General features: G+C 45.2%; 1 protein-coding gene across 3 annotated transcripts in view; it reads right to left on the reverse strand.

Annotated features, from left to right (window-relative positions):
• ANK1 (ankyrin 1) overlaps positions 1 to 14,683 on the reverse strand; it is a 213,279-nt gene that overhangs the window by 23,637 nt on the left and 174,959 nt on the right. For all 3 annotated transcript variants that reach the window (XM_055334923.1, XM_055334921.1, XM_055334922.1), the window contains 6 exons: positions 14,313 to 14,438; positions 14,080 to 14,199; positions 12,737 to 12,815; positions 12,372 to 12,446; positions 10,506 to 10,637; positions 9,501 to 9,647 (listed from right to left, as the gene is read on the reverse strand). In XM_055334923.1, the coding sequence (XP_055190898.1) occupies positions 9,501 to 9,647; positions 10,506 to 10,637; positions 12,372 to 12,446; positions 12,737 to 12,815; positions 14,080 to 14,199; positions 14,313 to 14,438 (679 nt within the window). The remainder of the gene's footprint in view (positions 1 to 9,500; positions 9,648 to 10,505; positions 10,638 to 12,371; positions 12,447 to 12,736; positions 12,816 to 14,079; positions 14,200 to 14,312; positions 14,439 to 14,683) is intronic.

Consider the following 14,683-nt stretch of genomic DNA (forward strand, 5'->3'; position numbering starts at 1 on the left):
AACTGTGGCTTTTGCCTTTTGGTATGTTTTATAAATTTTTCCTGATATCCAGAGGTGATGTACTAGATAAAAGGAACTGCTATGAATAAGCCTTTAGTAATGCAGTGGTGAGATGTGGGGGAAGGAGAAGCATTCTACAGTCCCAGGATTAGGTTTCAGTCTTCTAGTGAGCCTCTCTGCCTCTGGACTATGAACTTCACAAGTATTAACAATATTTTCCCTCTATCTTAGGTGGGAAAAGATAGCAAGCATAGGCTGGCTACATGTCCTTTCTCCCATGTGGTTAATTTTTAAATTTGAGAATGTTTCTCTTATCACATGTGGGCATCCCCCCCCAAAGTACTTATCAGTATAGTGTAAGCCCTGGCTGTTGGGTTTTCTTTCTTTCTTTCTTTCTTTCTTTCTTTCTTTCTTTCTTTCTTTCTTTCTTTCTTCTTTTCTTTCTCTCTCTCTTTCTTTCTTTTCTTTCTTTCTTCTTTCTTTCTCTTTCTTTTCTTTCTTTCTTTCTTTCTTTCTTTCTTTCTTTCTTCTTTCTTTCTTTCTTTCTTTCTTTCTTTCTTTCTTTCTTTCTTTCTTTCTTCTTTTTCTTTCTTTTTTTGACTTTTTGTAATGCAAGTGCATGACCTACGCTTTGATTGCCCAGGTATCCGCTTCAAAGACGGGCACTGAGGGGGGCACTTGACGGGATGAGCACTGGGTGATATGCTATATGTTGGCAAATTGAACTCCAATAGAAAAAAAAAAACCCAAAGATGGCTATCTCAAACACTTTACCAGCCACATGACTAGATAAAGGGCCAGACCACCTCTCCTGACTGAGGCTCCTTTGTTATGGAGATCTTGGTTGATTTCAATATTGATTTTTCTTTTCTCATGCTTTAAACTCCCACTTTTATGTTTTATATTTACCAATGAAGAGTTGGCCCATGAGAGGTGCCTGGGTGGCTCAGTTGGTTAAGTGTCTGCCTTTGACTCAGGTCATGATCTCAGGGTCCTGGGATTGAGCCCTGTTTCAGGCTCCCCTGCTCAGTGGGGAGTTTGGTTCTCCCTCTCACTCTCCCTGCTCGTAGTGCTCTTTCTCTATCTTAAAAAATAAAAAAATAAAATTTTCAAAAAAAAAAAAAAAGTGAACCCATAAAACCCTAGGCCCCCTCTCAACTCCCCAAAAAGCAGAACCCCAGCCCCAAGCTTGCTCTCTCTCTATTCTCACAACCTTGCTATGTGGCCCTAAAAATGTTATGTAATTTTCAGTTCTGTAAGCAATAAACTTTTAACCTCCAAAGCCTCCTGGTGGTTATTGCTACCAGGCACCTTGCAATCATAATAAACACAAAAGCTGGTTCAGCCACAATATTAGCTATTGATAAGCTGGGCCTGACACACAACAACTGGCATCCTATAAATTTTGATGTCTTCTATTTTTACTTACATTCAACTCAGAATATATTCTAATTTCCCTTTTATTCTCCTGTTTGACCCATGGATTATTTAGAAGTGTATTATTTAGTTTCCAAATGTTTGAGATTTTCCAGATTTTCTGTTTTTGTTTTCTAATTTAGTTTCACTCTGGTCAGAGAACATGCTTTGTATATCTCAAATTCTCTAAACCTGAGACTTACTTTATAATCTAGAATATGGTCCATATTGGTATAAGTTCCAGATGCAACTGAAAAGAATGTGCATGCTGCTGTTATGGGATGGAATGTTTATAAATGTCAATTAGGTCAAGCTGGAGGATAGTGTTGTTCAAATTTTCTATATGCTTACTGATTTTTCTACTTGTTCTATCAATTTTCAAGACAGACATACTGAAATCTCCCACTATAACTTCAGTTTTGTGTATTTCTCACTGCAGTTTTCTGTTTTTGCTTCATGTATTTTAAAGCTATATTACTAAGTGCATAAACATTTAGAATTGTTATGCCCTTTTGATGAACTACTTATGAAAATTTTTTTCATCACTGGTAATATTCTTTGTTCTGAAATCTACTTGTTTGATATTAATATAGGCATGTTAGTTGTCTTTTGATTAATGTTAGCACAGTTGATCCTTTCTCATCCTTTTATTTTTAAGGAATCTATGCTATGATATTTGAAGGGCATAGTTGAGATCTACCTGTATATTCAGTATGACTATCTCTGCCTTTAAAAATTTTTTTTTAAAAATTATTTTTTAAAGATTTTATTTATTTATTTATGACAGACACAGAGAGGGGCAGGCAGAAACACAGGCAGAGGGAGAAGCAGGCTCCACGCAAGGAGTCCCGATGCCCCAGGCCAAAGGCAGGCACCAAACTGCTGAGCCACCCAGGGATCCCTTATCTCTGCCTTTTAACTAGAGTATTTATTTTATTTTTTAAAAAGATTTTATTTACTTATTCACGAGGCAGAGAGAGAGAGAGAGAGAGAGAGAGAGAGAGAGAGAGGCAGAGACATAGGCAGAGGGAGAAGAAGTAGGCTCCATGCAGGGAGCCCCATGTGGGACTCTCCCTGGATTCTGGGATCATGCCCTGAGCCAAAGGCAGATGCTCAACCACTGAACCACCCAGGCATCCCTCAATTGGAGTATTTAGACCATTTCCATTTAATAAGATTGTTTACATGATTAGGTTTAAATCACTTCCTAATTTCTACTTTTCTTTTTATCCCATCTGTTCTTCTCTTTTTCTTCTTTATATGTCTTCTTTTGGATTAATTTTTTTAGCATTTTTTTAAATTTTCTTTTATTTATTTATGATAGTCACACACAGAGAGAGAGGGGCAGAGACACAGGCAGAGGGAGAAGCAGGCTCCATGCACCGGGAGCCTGACGTGGGACTCGATCCCGGGTCTCCAGGATTGCGCCCTGGGCCAAAGGCAGGCGCCAAACCGCTGCGCCACCCAGGGATCCCTTCTTTTGGATTAATTAAAATTTATTATGATTCCATTTGATCTATTTTGATAGATTATTGGGTATAAGTCTTTGCTTTATTATTTCAGTAGTTGCTTTAAGGTTCATAATATACATCTTTGAACTACCACAGCCTACTTTTTTTTTAATAAAAAATATATATTTATTTATTTATCTTAGAGAAACAGAGTATGTGAGTGGGGTGAGGGCAAGAGGGAGGGGAGAAGCACATTCCCCACTAAGTATGGAGCCTGAGGCAGGGCCTGTCCCATGACCCTGAGTCCATGACTTGAGCAGAAACCAAGAGTCAGATGTGTAACCAACTGAGTCACCCATGTACCCCATCACAGTCTACTTTGAAGTGAAATTATAATACCCGGTATATAGTATAAGCACCTTATCATAGTACACTTCAATTTTTCCCTCTTGACTTTAACTTTTATGCTATTGTCATACATTTACTTTTATATGTGTCATAAATCCAACATTCCATTGTTGTTATTTTTGTTTATACTGTTAGTTATCTTTTAAAGAGATTTAAATAATGAGGAAATAATGTAGCCAACTAGAAAATTATGTATTTATCCTCACAGTTAACATTTTTGGCACTGTTAATTCCTTCTTGTAGATCCATATTTCTGGCTGGAATCATTTTACTTTGGCCTGAAAGACTTTATTTATTTATTTTTCAATGTTGCTTGAAGCAGGAGTCTCCTGATAATGAATTCTTTCAGTTTTTGTATGTTTTGAAAAGTCTTTATTTGCCTTCATTTTTGAAAGCTATTTTTGCTAGGTATAGAATTCTAGGTTACTTTGGAGATGTTCTTTAAATATGTGATCTACTTTTTATTTTTCTTTTGTGATCTACTTTAAAGGTGTTGCTTCACTGTCTCCTGAATTGCATTGTTTCTAACAAGAAGTTTGATGTCTTCCTTTGTTGTTTTGTACATGACATGTCCTTTCTTCTTTGGCTACTTTGAAGACTTTCTCTATCACTGCTTTTGACCAGTTTGTTTAAAATATGCCTTGCCATAGTTGTTCTCATGTTTCTTGGGCATGTGGTTCACTGAACTTCTTGGATCCGTATATTTATAGTTTTCATCAAATTTGGACATTTTTCAGCCCTTATTTCTTCCAATGCTTTTTCACCCATTCTCTGTTGGGAACTCTATTTTCACAAAGATAGGGTCACTTGAAATTGCCCCATACCTCACTGATGCTTTTTAAATTTATTTTCCTCTGGGGTTTGAAGAGTTTCTATTACTATGTTGCCATATTCATTAATCTTTTCTTCTGTAATGTTGAATCCCTTTCAATGTATTTTTCATCCTACACATTATAGTTTCATCTCTCAGAGATTGGTTTGAGTCTTTTAAAATGTTTTCTATGTCTCTACTTAACTTTTTTAACAGCTGAACTACAGTTATAATAACTGCTTTACCATTCTTGTCTGCTAATTCTAACATCTGTTTCAGTTTAGAGTCAGTTTTTTTAAGACTTTTTTAAAATTTATTCATGAGAGACACACAGAGAGAGAGGAATAGACACAGGCAGAGGGAGAAGCAGGCTGCATGCAGGGAGCCCAACGTGGGACTTGATCCTGGGTCTCCAGGATCATGGCTAAAGGCAGCGCCAAACCGCTGGGCCACCGGGGCTGCCCTAGAGTCAATTTTAATTGATTAATTTTTCTCTCTTATGGTTCACATTTTTCTATCTCTCTTAATGTCTAGTAATCTTTAGCTGGATGTCAGACATTATAAATTTTATCTTGGTGAGTGCTAGATATTTCTGTATTCCTATGAATAATCTTGAGCTTTGTTCTGTTATGCAGTTAGGTAACTTGGAAATTATCTGATCCTTTTGAGGTTTACTTTCAAGGTTGATTAGACAGGACTGGAGTATTGATCAACTAGGGCTAGGTTTTTTTCTTTTTTTCCATTTCTTTTTTGTACGCTATGCAATATCTCTGAATGATCAGTCTGACTGTTGGGAATAGACAATTACCACTCAATCAAAACTTGCAGGGGACCCTCTGAAGATCTCCAGAATTCTCTAAGCAGCTATGTCTTCCCTAGTACTATATAACTCAGGAACTCTAGCTGTCCCATTCTCTCTGGATTCTCAACAACTTCTCTTCAACCCAGGGAAACTTCTGGGATTTCTCTCCCCTGTCATGACCTGGAAATTAGCAATCATAGAGTTTTCCTCAATTATTTCCCATGTCGCATGGATCACTATCTCTTGTTGACTAATGTACAAAGTTGTAAGAATTGTTGTTTCATACATTTGGCCCAGTTTGGGGAGCGGGGGTGGGGTAGGGTGGGGATTGTTTTAAGCAGGAGGTTATATTCAGTCCTTATTTATTTACCTTATTTTGGCCAGAAGTGGAATGCTCCTTAAAAATCCCCTTGGATATAGCCAAGTGAATATTCTGTCACTTTTGGGAACCTCTGTAAGACCTGATAAGGACAGGAAGAGGGTAGCTATACTGTCTACAGCATACCTGAGGCTCATTGTTGGGCATCTTTTGGGATCTTCCCTCCTTAAAATTTCCATGGTCTTTACTTAATGGAATTTCAACCCAATGGGATGTGTCCATGAAGAGAACTCACACACAAAGACACCTGGGTGGCTCAGCGGTTGAGCGTCTGCCTTCAGCTCAGGGCATGATCCCAGAGTCCTGGGATCGAGTCCCACATCGGGATCCCTGAAAGGAGCCTGCTTCTCTCTCTGCCTATGTCTCTGCCTCTCTCTCTCTCTGTCTCTCATGAATAAATAAATAAAATCTTTAAAAAATAAAAAGAACTCACACACACCCTCTCCTAGGACTTCCTGCTTTTTCTTTATCCTGGAGCCCCTCCTCTAGAAATAGTGTTTAGGGCATATGCCTTGCTATTCCCTCTCAGGCTCCAGAGAGGAAGATCAGGCTCTACTGATCTATCCACAACCCCATAAGCTTAGATCTGGGGCTGTGGGTGGCCATACACAGTGTCAGTGACCATGACTATTAAGTCAGAGCAATGCTCATAAGGCCTAAGCACATTCTCATGAGGATTATCTCACAAAATCTGGGGTGGGCCAGACCATAATAAGGTCTGCTGAATCTCCTAGGCTGAGTTTCAGAAGTATTATCTATCTTTCTAAGAGTCTTGTGTGGCTCTGCCACACCTAAGTCACCAGCCCATCCCTCAGTTTAGAGATCCCTGCTCTGGGGTTGCATTTTGGGGAAGTCAGGCAAGACGCAACTATACATACTGCTTTGGGGCAGAGCACAGGACAGTAGTCCTTCCCCAAGTCTCTCCTCATCTCAGGTTAGCCTCCTGGGTCTCTGCTAACCAAGATGTAATGATCACCCTCATAGTTCAATGTTAGTAGCAAACTAGACAAGGAGTGGGCAGCCAACCTTGCTTCAGACAAGAGCCACATTCACCAGTTGTATTTAGGAGTTGATAGAGGTAAAACACATTTTATTTCTAAGTAGACATTACTACATCCAATTTATCAAACAAATGGACCTAACAAGTATGGATGTGAGATGTCCATTTTTGTTTTTGTTTTTTAACAACATGCTTTTTGTTTTGTTTTGTTTTGTTTTTTTTTGTTTCATAGGCATTTTTTTTCCTTTATGTTTATTACCCAAGAGACCAACACATTACCCTCTTGTATAGGGGAAGAAAAGTGGCATTTGAACTTAAGCTCCCTTCTGCTCTGACCAGGCCAGGTATATATGGCAAGAGGGACCAGGAAGGAAGGAAAACAGGCCTCAAGTTTGTTTCCCTGACACCACAGAGCATTGAAACACTGCCCTTCATCCCCATGGCTTCATAGGGAGGCTCAGACAGCAAAGAAACAAGATAAGTGCAAAGGAGGCAAGGGACAACAGTGACATCAGTGTGGAGGGCTGGGCTAGCACCAGAACAAGTCATCATGGGTCCCTACCCTGGAGAGTGCTAGAGGAGCCACAAGAGGCTGCTCTCTCCCCACCTTTCTACCTCTCCTCCCTCCTGCTCCTTCTTTTCAGGCCAGAATGGTACTCAGATATGGGATGGTCTTCCTGGGACAGGGCAGAGGGCAGGATAAACATATAGAAGCCAATTCTCGTGCCAAAGGGCACAGTAGACCAAGACAGGTGTCTGTCTATTAATGAGTGTCTGCATGGGCCACAGTAAGGAGCATTGTGTCCATCAGGAGGCCTGCCAGAGGAGGGGTTGAAGGGGTGACAGGGCTGGACAGGGAAGCCAGAATGCATAGAAGCATTTGGTTTATGATTGTCTAAAATCAGCCAAGCAGGGAGATGAACCCTTTGAACACTTAGGTGAGATCATGCTAGTCTTTCACTCCAAAGCCTCCAGTGGCACTCTGTCTCACTGCCAGGAAACACAATGTCCTTAGGGTAGTCTGTAAGAGCTGGTCTCCTGTTGCCCTCTGAGCTCTGCTCCTGCCCTTTCTTCCTCCCTCCTTCATTATATCATTCACTTAGATATTACATAGTTGCATGAAACTCCAAATGGCAGGTAAGCTCTATGGAGGCAGAGTCTTAGGGGATTTTTGTGCATGTCTGTCTGAAAACTGATTTATCTCCCCTGCCCAGACTGGTGCCTGGCATGCGGCGAGCACTTCAATAAGTATTTTCCAGCAGACCAACTACAACAGAGCCTTTTCCACCCACCAGTCACAGAGCACCCAGTCCCACAGAGGGATTTCCGACTCTGTTTAAGCATTGGACTCTCTAGGCCTGACTGGGGCTGCAAGTCTTGAGGCCAATGGGAGACTCCTAAGTTTCTGAGTTTGGGGCTCTTTTTTTTTTTTTTTTTATTGTGGTAAGAACACTTAACATGGGATCCACCCTCCTAACATATTTTTAGCTGCCATACTGCCTTGTGTATACACATAATTCTAGGTGCTTGTTGTTCTCTAGGTACATAATTGGGGCACAAAGAAACAAAACCTCTGCTGATTTGACTTGACTGAAACAGCACCGGGTATGTTAAGAAACCCAACCAAGTGATCAGATAGCACAGAGAAAAGGGAAAGCATTTTGCCATGTGGATTTCCAGAAGTTTTCAGCATTCCTCAGCATTCCTCCCTGTGAAAGAGAGCTGGGCCACCTAGCAGTCCCTGCAATGCTCTGATGCTCTGCCGGGTCCCCTGAGGGACGTGGCAATGGACCATCATCCTGGAGCTTTATTATGCCAGGTATGAGAGCAAGCAGAGTGCTGTCTGCAGCCTCCCCTGGAGCCAGAGACAAGCCTGCCCGCAGTGCACACGCGCACACATGCCCTCGCATACAGCCTGAGACACGTGGGGAGGAAGGGCTGACATCTTTCTGGACATGCATCTGTGGAGGTGGCTGGCCCCTGAACCATCTGGCTGAGGTGGAGGCAGTAGAGACAGGCAGTGTGAGAGAATGAGTGGACTAGATGTCCAAGTGAGGTCAGAAGCAGAAGAGAAAAGGTGACAGGACGTGATTAGCAGATGAGCCCTGCACCCAGCGGTGGTGCGAGATGGCAGGTTTCAGGAGACGCAGGACATAGGAGAGAGAAATGGGTGGTGGGCTCGGCATATGAAGGCTCCACTGGCTGAAGGAGGCCCCGTGCCCAGACCAGCAGAGAACGTGTCCGCTCATGGCACATGGAGCACATGGGTGTGTGACCAGGGACGGCCAGGACATGGCAGCTTGGGGAGCACAGCGTCATGTAGCTGCCCAGGTTCACAGATGAGGCACCATTGAATTCAATGGTTTCTTCAAGGTCTATTAAGACTCTTCAGAGTCTAGTCTAACTTGCTAACTTTAAAGAAGAGAAGACAGCTCAGTAGCTCATGGAATCAAGGGAAAGAAGGGACTGGAACCCTAACTTCCTGGCTCCTACCAAAGAGTAGGGCTGTTTGTGTGCCCAGTGGTTGGAGAGAGGGCAAGTGAGGGAGAACGAGGGGAGGACGCCTAGCCCCCTCTCCTTACTGCAGCTGGCCAAGTTTACTGCTGCTGTAAGGAAAGAGGTGCACAGGGGCGCCCTCCCCCCCCAGCAGGGCCTTAGGGACAAAGGTCAGGGGCCTCTGGGTTGCCTCCCCTGAGGACTGGTCACACTGGGTGTCTATGCCATGCTTGAAGCATATTAAAAAGAGAGAGATGAAAGAGATGGGAAAAGGGACAGAGAGAAAAGGAGAGACCAGACTCAAAGAAGAGTAGCCCACTTAGCCTCACAGAAGGACGGCAGCAGGTCTCTGAAAACACCAGCCAGCTTCTCAGATCTTGGGCCAGAATCTCCTATGCCCCTTACATCTCTACCACACAGATGGGGACACAAGCCCAAAGAGGGTCCACTCCTGGCACAGAACTGTAGAGAGGGGCAGGAGTCCAGCCGCTGCCCGGACTCCAGCCCTTCTCTGGAACTGGACCAGGAGCCTGCTGCTGCCCAGAGCATCAGGGAGCCTCTCTGCACAGGTGTGCACACCTGCCTCTCTTGCTGGCTTCTGCTCTCACCACCGCCAGGGAGGGGCTCCATGGAACTGACCTCCTACTCAAGGGGGAGATGGTTTCATGAATTGTCACGCGCTGCTGCCTGGAAAGTGGCACTCAGCTCAGCCCCATCTCCTCCCGGGAGACACTCACCATTCATCTGGGAGGGTGATGAAGAGTAGTCCCGGTCGGTGTGCCGCCGCTCAGGCTTCAGATTGCGGCTTTGTCTGCCAGAGCCCTCCAGCATGTTCACGATCTCACTCCGGTCAATGTTGCGCAGGGCTGCATACAGATTCTCCACTGCGTGGGGGGAGAAGGGAAGGGGCGCTTGCCAAGGGGATTCTCACCACCGTGGGCAGGGTGGAAAGGGTGTGGGGCTCGGGCTCTGGGGCTTGGGCTCTGGGGCTCGGGAAGCAGGCAGGTTGGAAGTGGGGGAATATGGTGGAATTATTTTCTCAGAACGCAGAGGCAACTCTTGTTTGTCAGAATCAAAACTGCCTGCCTCTTTGGGGGATGCTTTGTTATCCTTCCACAGATCTTTTCTGAACCCTAACAGTGGCCAATTTCAGAGCATGGAAAGACTGTTTTTTTTGTCCTCTAAGGGGAATTCCACAGGGAATGAGAGTGAGGAAAATTGGATACTGTCCTTTGGAAATCCTTGGTCCTTGCCAGTTGATTTGAGATGCAAATGCAGACACTCAATTTCCTCTCTAGTGTTTCTGAGGATTGGGTATTGAGTTGAGGAAGAGCTGAAATGAGTGAGACAGATCTTCCCTCCCCATTGGAGGAAAAGATAGTACTGCATCAGGCAGGGTGCTCTGTCCTGAGAGGATGGCCATCATTGTTTAAGAAACTCAACAGGAAGTCACATGCCCTGCACCTAGGCTGTCATCTCGTCCACGTGTGACTGTTACCTTAGTCACATAGGGAAAGGCAGAGGCCAAGACGCTCCTGTCTTCCAATGACAGGACCGTCTGGAGGACCCCGTGACCCTGAGAGGTGTGTGTGTGAGAGACAGGGTGACAGAGACAGAGACAGAGACAGAGGATGCAAAAAGGGCAACGATCACAATGGGAATGAGAAGGAAGAACTGCTGGGGTGAAGAGGTCCTGCATGGGCTTAGGAAGGAGAAGCCTCCCACAGCTTAACGGTACTGACTGTTGGCATTTTTGCCTTCTCGAAGGACCCAGAGGTTCAGCAAGGCTGCACTCTGCTCCAGCAAGGAGTTGGGATTTTCCACGCGGATCCTGTTGATGTCTTCCACACTGAACTGCAGCTCCCGAGCCAGCTCTGCAAGCAAGGAACCAGGCCTGGTGTGAGCTGGCCATCGCCTGGCTCCGGCTCCCTGAGGGGCGCTGTGCGGGGGTGGGAGGGGTGCCTGGCAGGGAGTGCCAGGAGTTACACAACAGCCTCCCCACTGGAGCTGGGGTTCCTTCTTACCCAAAAGCACCTCGTGAAAAACAAGCACCCATATCTTTGTATCTCCAGAAAATGGGGCAGGAATAGGAGTGCTCAAAAAAAGGTATGGAATGAGTGAGTGAATGAATGAATGAATGTCCTTTCTTTGTTTCATCATTTCAAATATTAGATGACAACACTGAGCCTCTCAGCAAGGTTAGTGCTCATCCCAGGTCACAGGACAAGCTAATAATGCCAGAGCCAGGCGTGGGCAGAGCCCACAGAAGGCCACTGCAGGGCTGCCAGTATGACACCAGGATGCCATTTAGCTTTCCTTGAAGAAGCAATTATAACGGAAATGCAGTTCTTGTACTTATGTTTCTTTAGGGAAAGGCATTATTTACATTTAAAATGAAAATACAAGTTCCCATCTAAATGCAAGGCAATAACGCAGAATGTTAGCTTTTCCCCTCCCATTATTTTGATTGTTATTTCTCACAGGTGCTTTGAAAGGGAGAACAGCCTCGGAGTCTAATTTCAAGGATGAGGGAGACCAGAGGGATGGTGACACTAAGAGACAGAATGTGCATGAACCACCCCCCCACGTACACACACACACACACGCACGCACACAGAGGAGCAGCAGGCATTCTTTTTTGTCTTTAGAATGAATAGTCCTATCCTTAAGAATGAATAGGCTTAGGAATGAACTTCTGTTATAAATTTTTGTCACAGAGCCTTTTGGCAAGTTATTGCTAAGGTTTCTGAGTTTGTCTGAAGCCTTCTCTATAGGGTGGCTGAGCAAAGAAGTTCAGTCCTATGAAAGCTAACAAAAAAGAGGGAGAGACTAAGTTATAGGGCCTGTGACTGAGTAAAACACATTTTGAGCTTACACCATATTTCCCCCACCCCCACAGCCTCATTTCAAATGAGACCTGCCCTGATCACTGATGGGACTTCTGGTAGACCTCAGTAACAGCTCAAGATTATAAGTGAAAGATTTTGAGACTTCTTCTTTTCTTCCTTTCCTTCCCTCAACAAAGCCAGCCCTTCAAAAAGGGCAATGTTAGCACGTGGAGCAGTGGCAGGGTTTGGTCACTAGTAACTAGGTATAGAACTAGAGTCATTCCATTTAGCTGGATTTCAGTTTTCCCATTTGTAAAATGAGGTGAGCTAGATTGATTCTAAGGTCTCTTATAACTTCAAAAGTTGATTCTTTCTGGGGAACCTGGATGGCTCAGTCAGTTGAGTGTCCGACTTTTGGTTTTGGCTCAGGTCATGATCTTGCGGTCATGGGATCAAGCCCCACATTGGGCTCAGTGCTCAGTGTGGAATCTGATTCAGATTCTCTCTCCTTCTCCCTCCTGCCCATTCTCTCTCTCTCTCTCTCTCTCTCTCTAATATATAAATAAAGTCTTTTAAAAAGTTAATTCTTTCTTATAAAGAAAAACTAGGCAGAAATGGAGGAGGCACCCAAAGGCATTGCTTGGGCAACAGACTCATCCAAGACAATCACACATCAGATGTACCAAGGATGGTAAAAAGAGGCTGCTCGTGAAGGGAAGGAGCTGGAAGGGAGTGTGTAGACTGGCAAAGTGCCTTTCTGCCCCCAGGTCCCGGACTCACCTGCCCAGCTGAGGCCAAGGTGTTCTGATATGATAGCCATCTTCATATCTGCTCGATCTGTCCCACTGAGGAAACCTAGAGAGAAGCATTGGGTTGCATTCGGTAGTCTTGGTGGGACACATAGTCAGCAGGGCATGAGTAAATGACCTCATATGGAGGCTCAGTTCCCAGTGGGGTCGGTAGGCTGGCCTGGTGATCAAGCCTGTAAGGGGTAAGTACAGACCAGGGCCAAAGGCTTCATATTTCATGCTCAAAATAGGCTAAGCAAAGAGCATCAATGTGGAGCTCTTTAAGGAGTGAGGGGGAGCAATGTCACATACAACTTCTGGAAAGGCAGCAAGCATGCACCACAAAGAAGTTCATACCCAATGAGGATTCGCTGAGAATGCTGTATCTCAGGGCCAGCGGTGTCAAAGTCCTTCTCCTTTCATCAGTCATGATCGTCTGAAGGAGAAAGACAAAGAAAGGGTCCTTTGGGTCTGGGGTGTCCCCCTGCTTGGAGAAGGTGCATCAGGCCTGTGGGCTGTGGGTGGGACATGACTCCCATCCCAGCAAACAGTATGTAGCTTTGCTTCTCTGGAGCCACCACGTAGAGAACAGATGTGTGCAAAGAGGCAGGGGTGAGAGGGAGTGATGAGCTGCACACACTTTATTGAGAACAATAGTGATGGCAGGCTCACATGGCCCTTACCATGTGCCAGGCCCTGTGTGATACTCACGACAGCCTCTGGGTGGGTTCCATTATTATTTCTGTCTCATTGATGAGGGTACAGAGACATAGAGGGGTTAAATAACTTGCCCGAGGTTGCTCAGCTAATAAGTGGTGGAGCTGGGGTTTGAACCTAAAAACTAAGGCTCTTTCTGGGTTCCTTTATACTCAAAAGATTTGTTTTTGGCACTGGTCTGAGGCCGAGCCCCCCAGCCCTACAGAGAGGCACCCAGATGCTTGCTCAAGGTTGTGGGAAATCCTCTTTTGAAAGAGAAGTGGGTTCATGCTCTTCCCAGACAGTAAAGAGAAACTGAGCCACAGACATATAGACATAGCCTTGCTTTTTCCCTAGTTGGGCATGGAAAGCTGACAGTAACAGCAGTGGCACAATGACACCAACAAGAACATAGAGATATATATGGGCCCTCTGAGGTCCTTCGAGTAGTGTGGACTCTGATGTTCTTACAGGGTTGGATAGATCAACACACTTGGTCAAGCTGCCTTTTCTGAGCTCAAAACTTTGGATGTCTGCAGTGGCTAAGACCCCAGGGCTCCCTTCTCTGAGGGTCTGGCACCCTGGGGAAGATAAGCAAGGACATGAAAAAGAGGCTTGGAAGAAACCTAGCAAACAGCCAAGAACCTGGAGCAATCTGACACTGGGTTCTATGCCTCAGAGGCCTCAGTCAGCCAGGAAGTGCCAAGGTGGATGTTTTGGGGGCTCCTTCTAACCTTTGAGAAAGAACATCCTAGAGGGCTCAAGGCCCACAGTGAGAAGATGCATACCATCGTCTGTCCCTGGCATTTGTTCCTTGCTTTGCGGGAAGGGCCAGGGCACGCTGTCCCTGCCAGGCCACAGCCAGCTGTCCAGAAGACAGCCAGCAGCCTTCCCGTACCTCAGGGCATCCGAAGGCAGCTCTTCAACAGGAAGAAGCCCTTCAGAAGCACTTGCCCTTGAGTCTGTGCTGGGACCGCCTCTGGCCAGGGCCCTCATCAGCTCACCTTCACGAAGGCAGGCATGGTGATGTTCAAGTGGCAGAGAATGTGCTGGGTGTCCTCATACTTCATGGCTTTGCGTAGAAATGATAAGGACCCTGCTGGTTCTCGACTGTTGTCCCTCACCTAAATTCAATCACACGAAGGCAAGATTCAGGGGGCTGTTCCACAAGGCCACTGGGCTGGCTGGCTTAGAGATTTCTGCCTCCCGAACCTCCTCGACCCAGAGGGGTCAGCACCTTTACAGGTATGGCCAAACGGTTCTCCCGAAATGACTGGAAGTGGAAACTCCGCTGCTGGGCAGCTTTTTTGACAGGTACCAGGTTCCCAAAGAGCTCCGCAAAAAGAGGCATTCCTTCCAAAACCTGCAGGAGGAGAAAAGCAAATTCAGCTTTGTCGGGAGAAACGCCTGCACACCCTGTCCTGCCTGCAAGCTCTGGTCCTCCTCTCGCCAGCTCATGCCCCTTCTATGGCATGAGACACAGGGGCCATCCTCCGGGAAGCCCCACTGCTTGTTTTGAAAAAGGTTTTCCTGTGCTCATTTCGGCAGCACATATACTGAAAAAGGTTTTGTTTCCAAAGTTACAATGAGTAAGGCATGCTTCCTCAC

This window comes from Nyctereutes procyonoides, unplaced genomic scaffold (assembly GCF_905146905.1).
Source record: "Nyctereutes procyonoides isolate TBG_1078 unplaced genomic scaffold, NYPRO_anot_genome, whole genome shotgun sequence".
Classification (NCBI taxonomy): domain Eukaryota; kingdom Metazoa; phylum Chordata; class Mammalia; order Carnivora; family Canidae; genus Nyctereutes; species Nyctereutes procyonoides.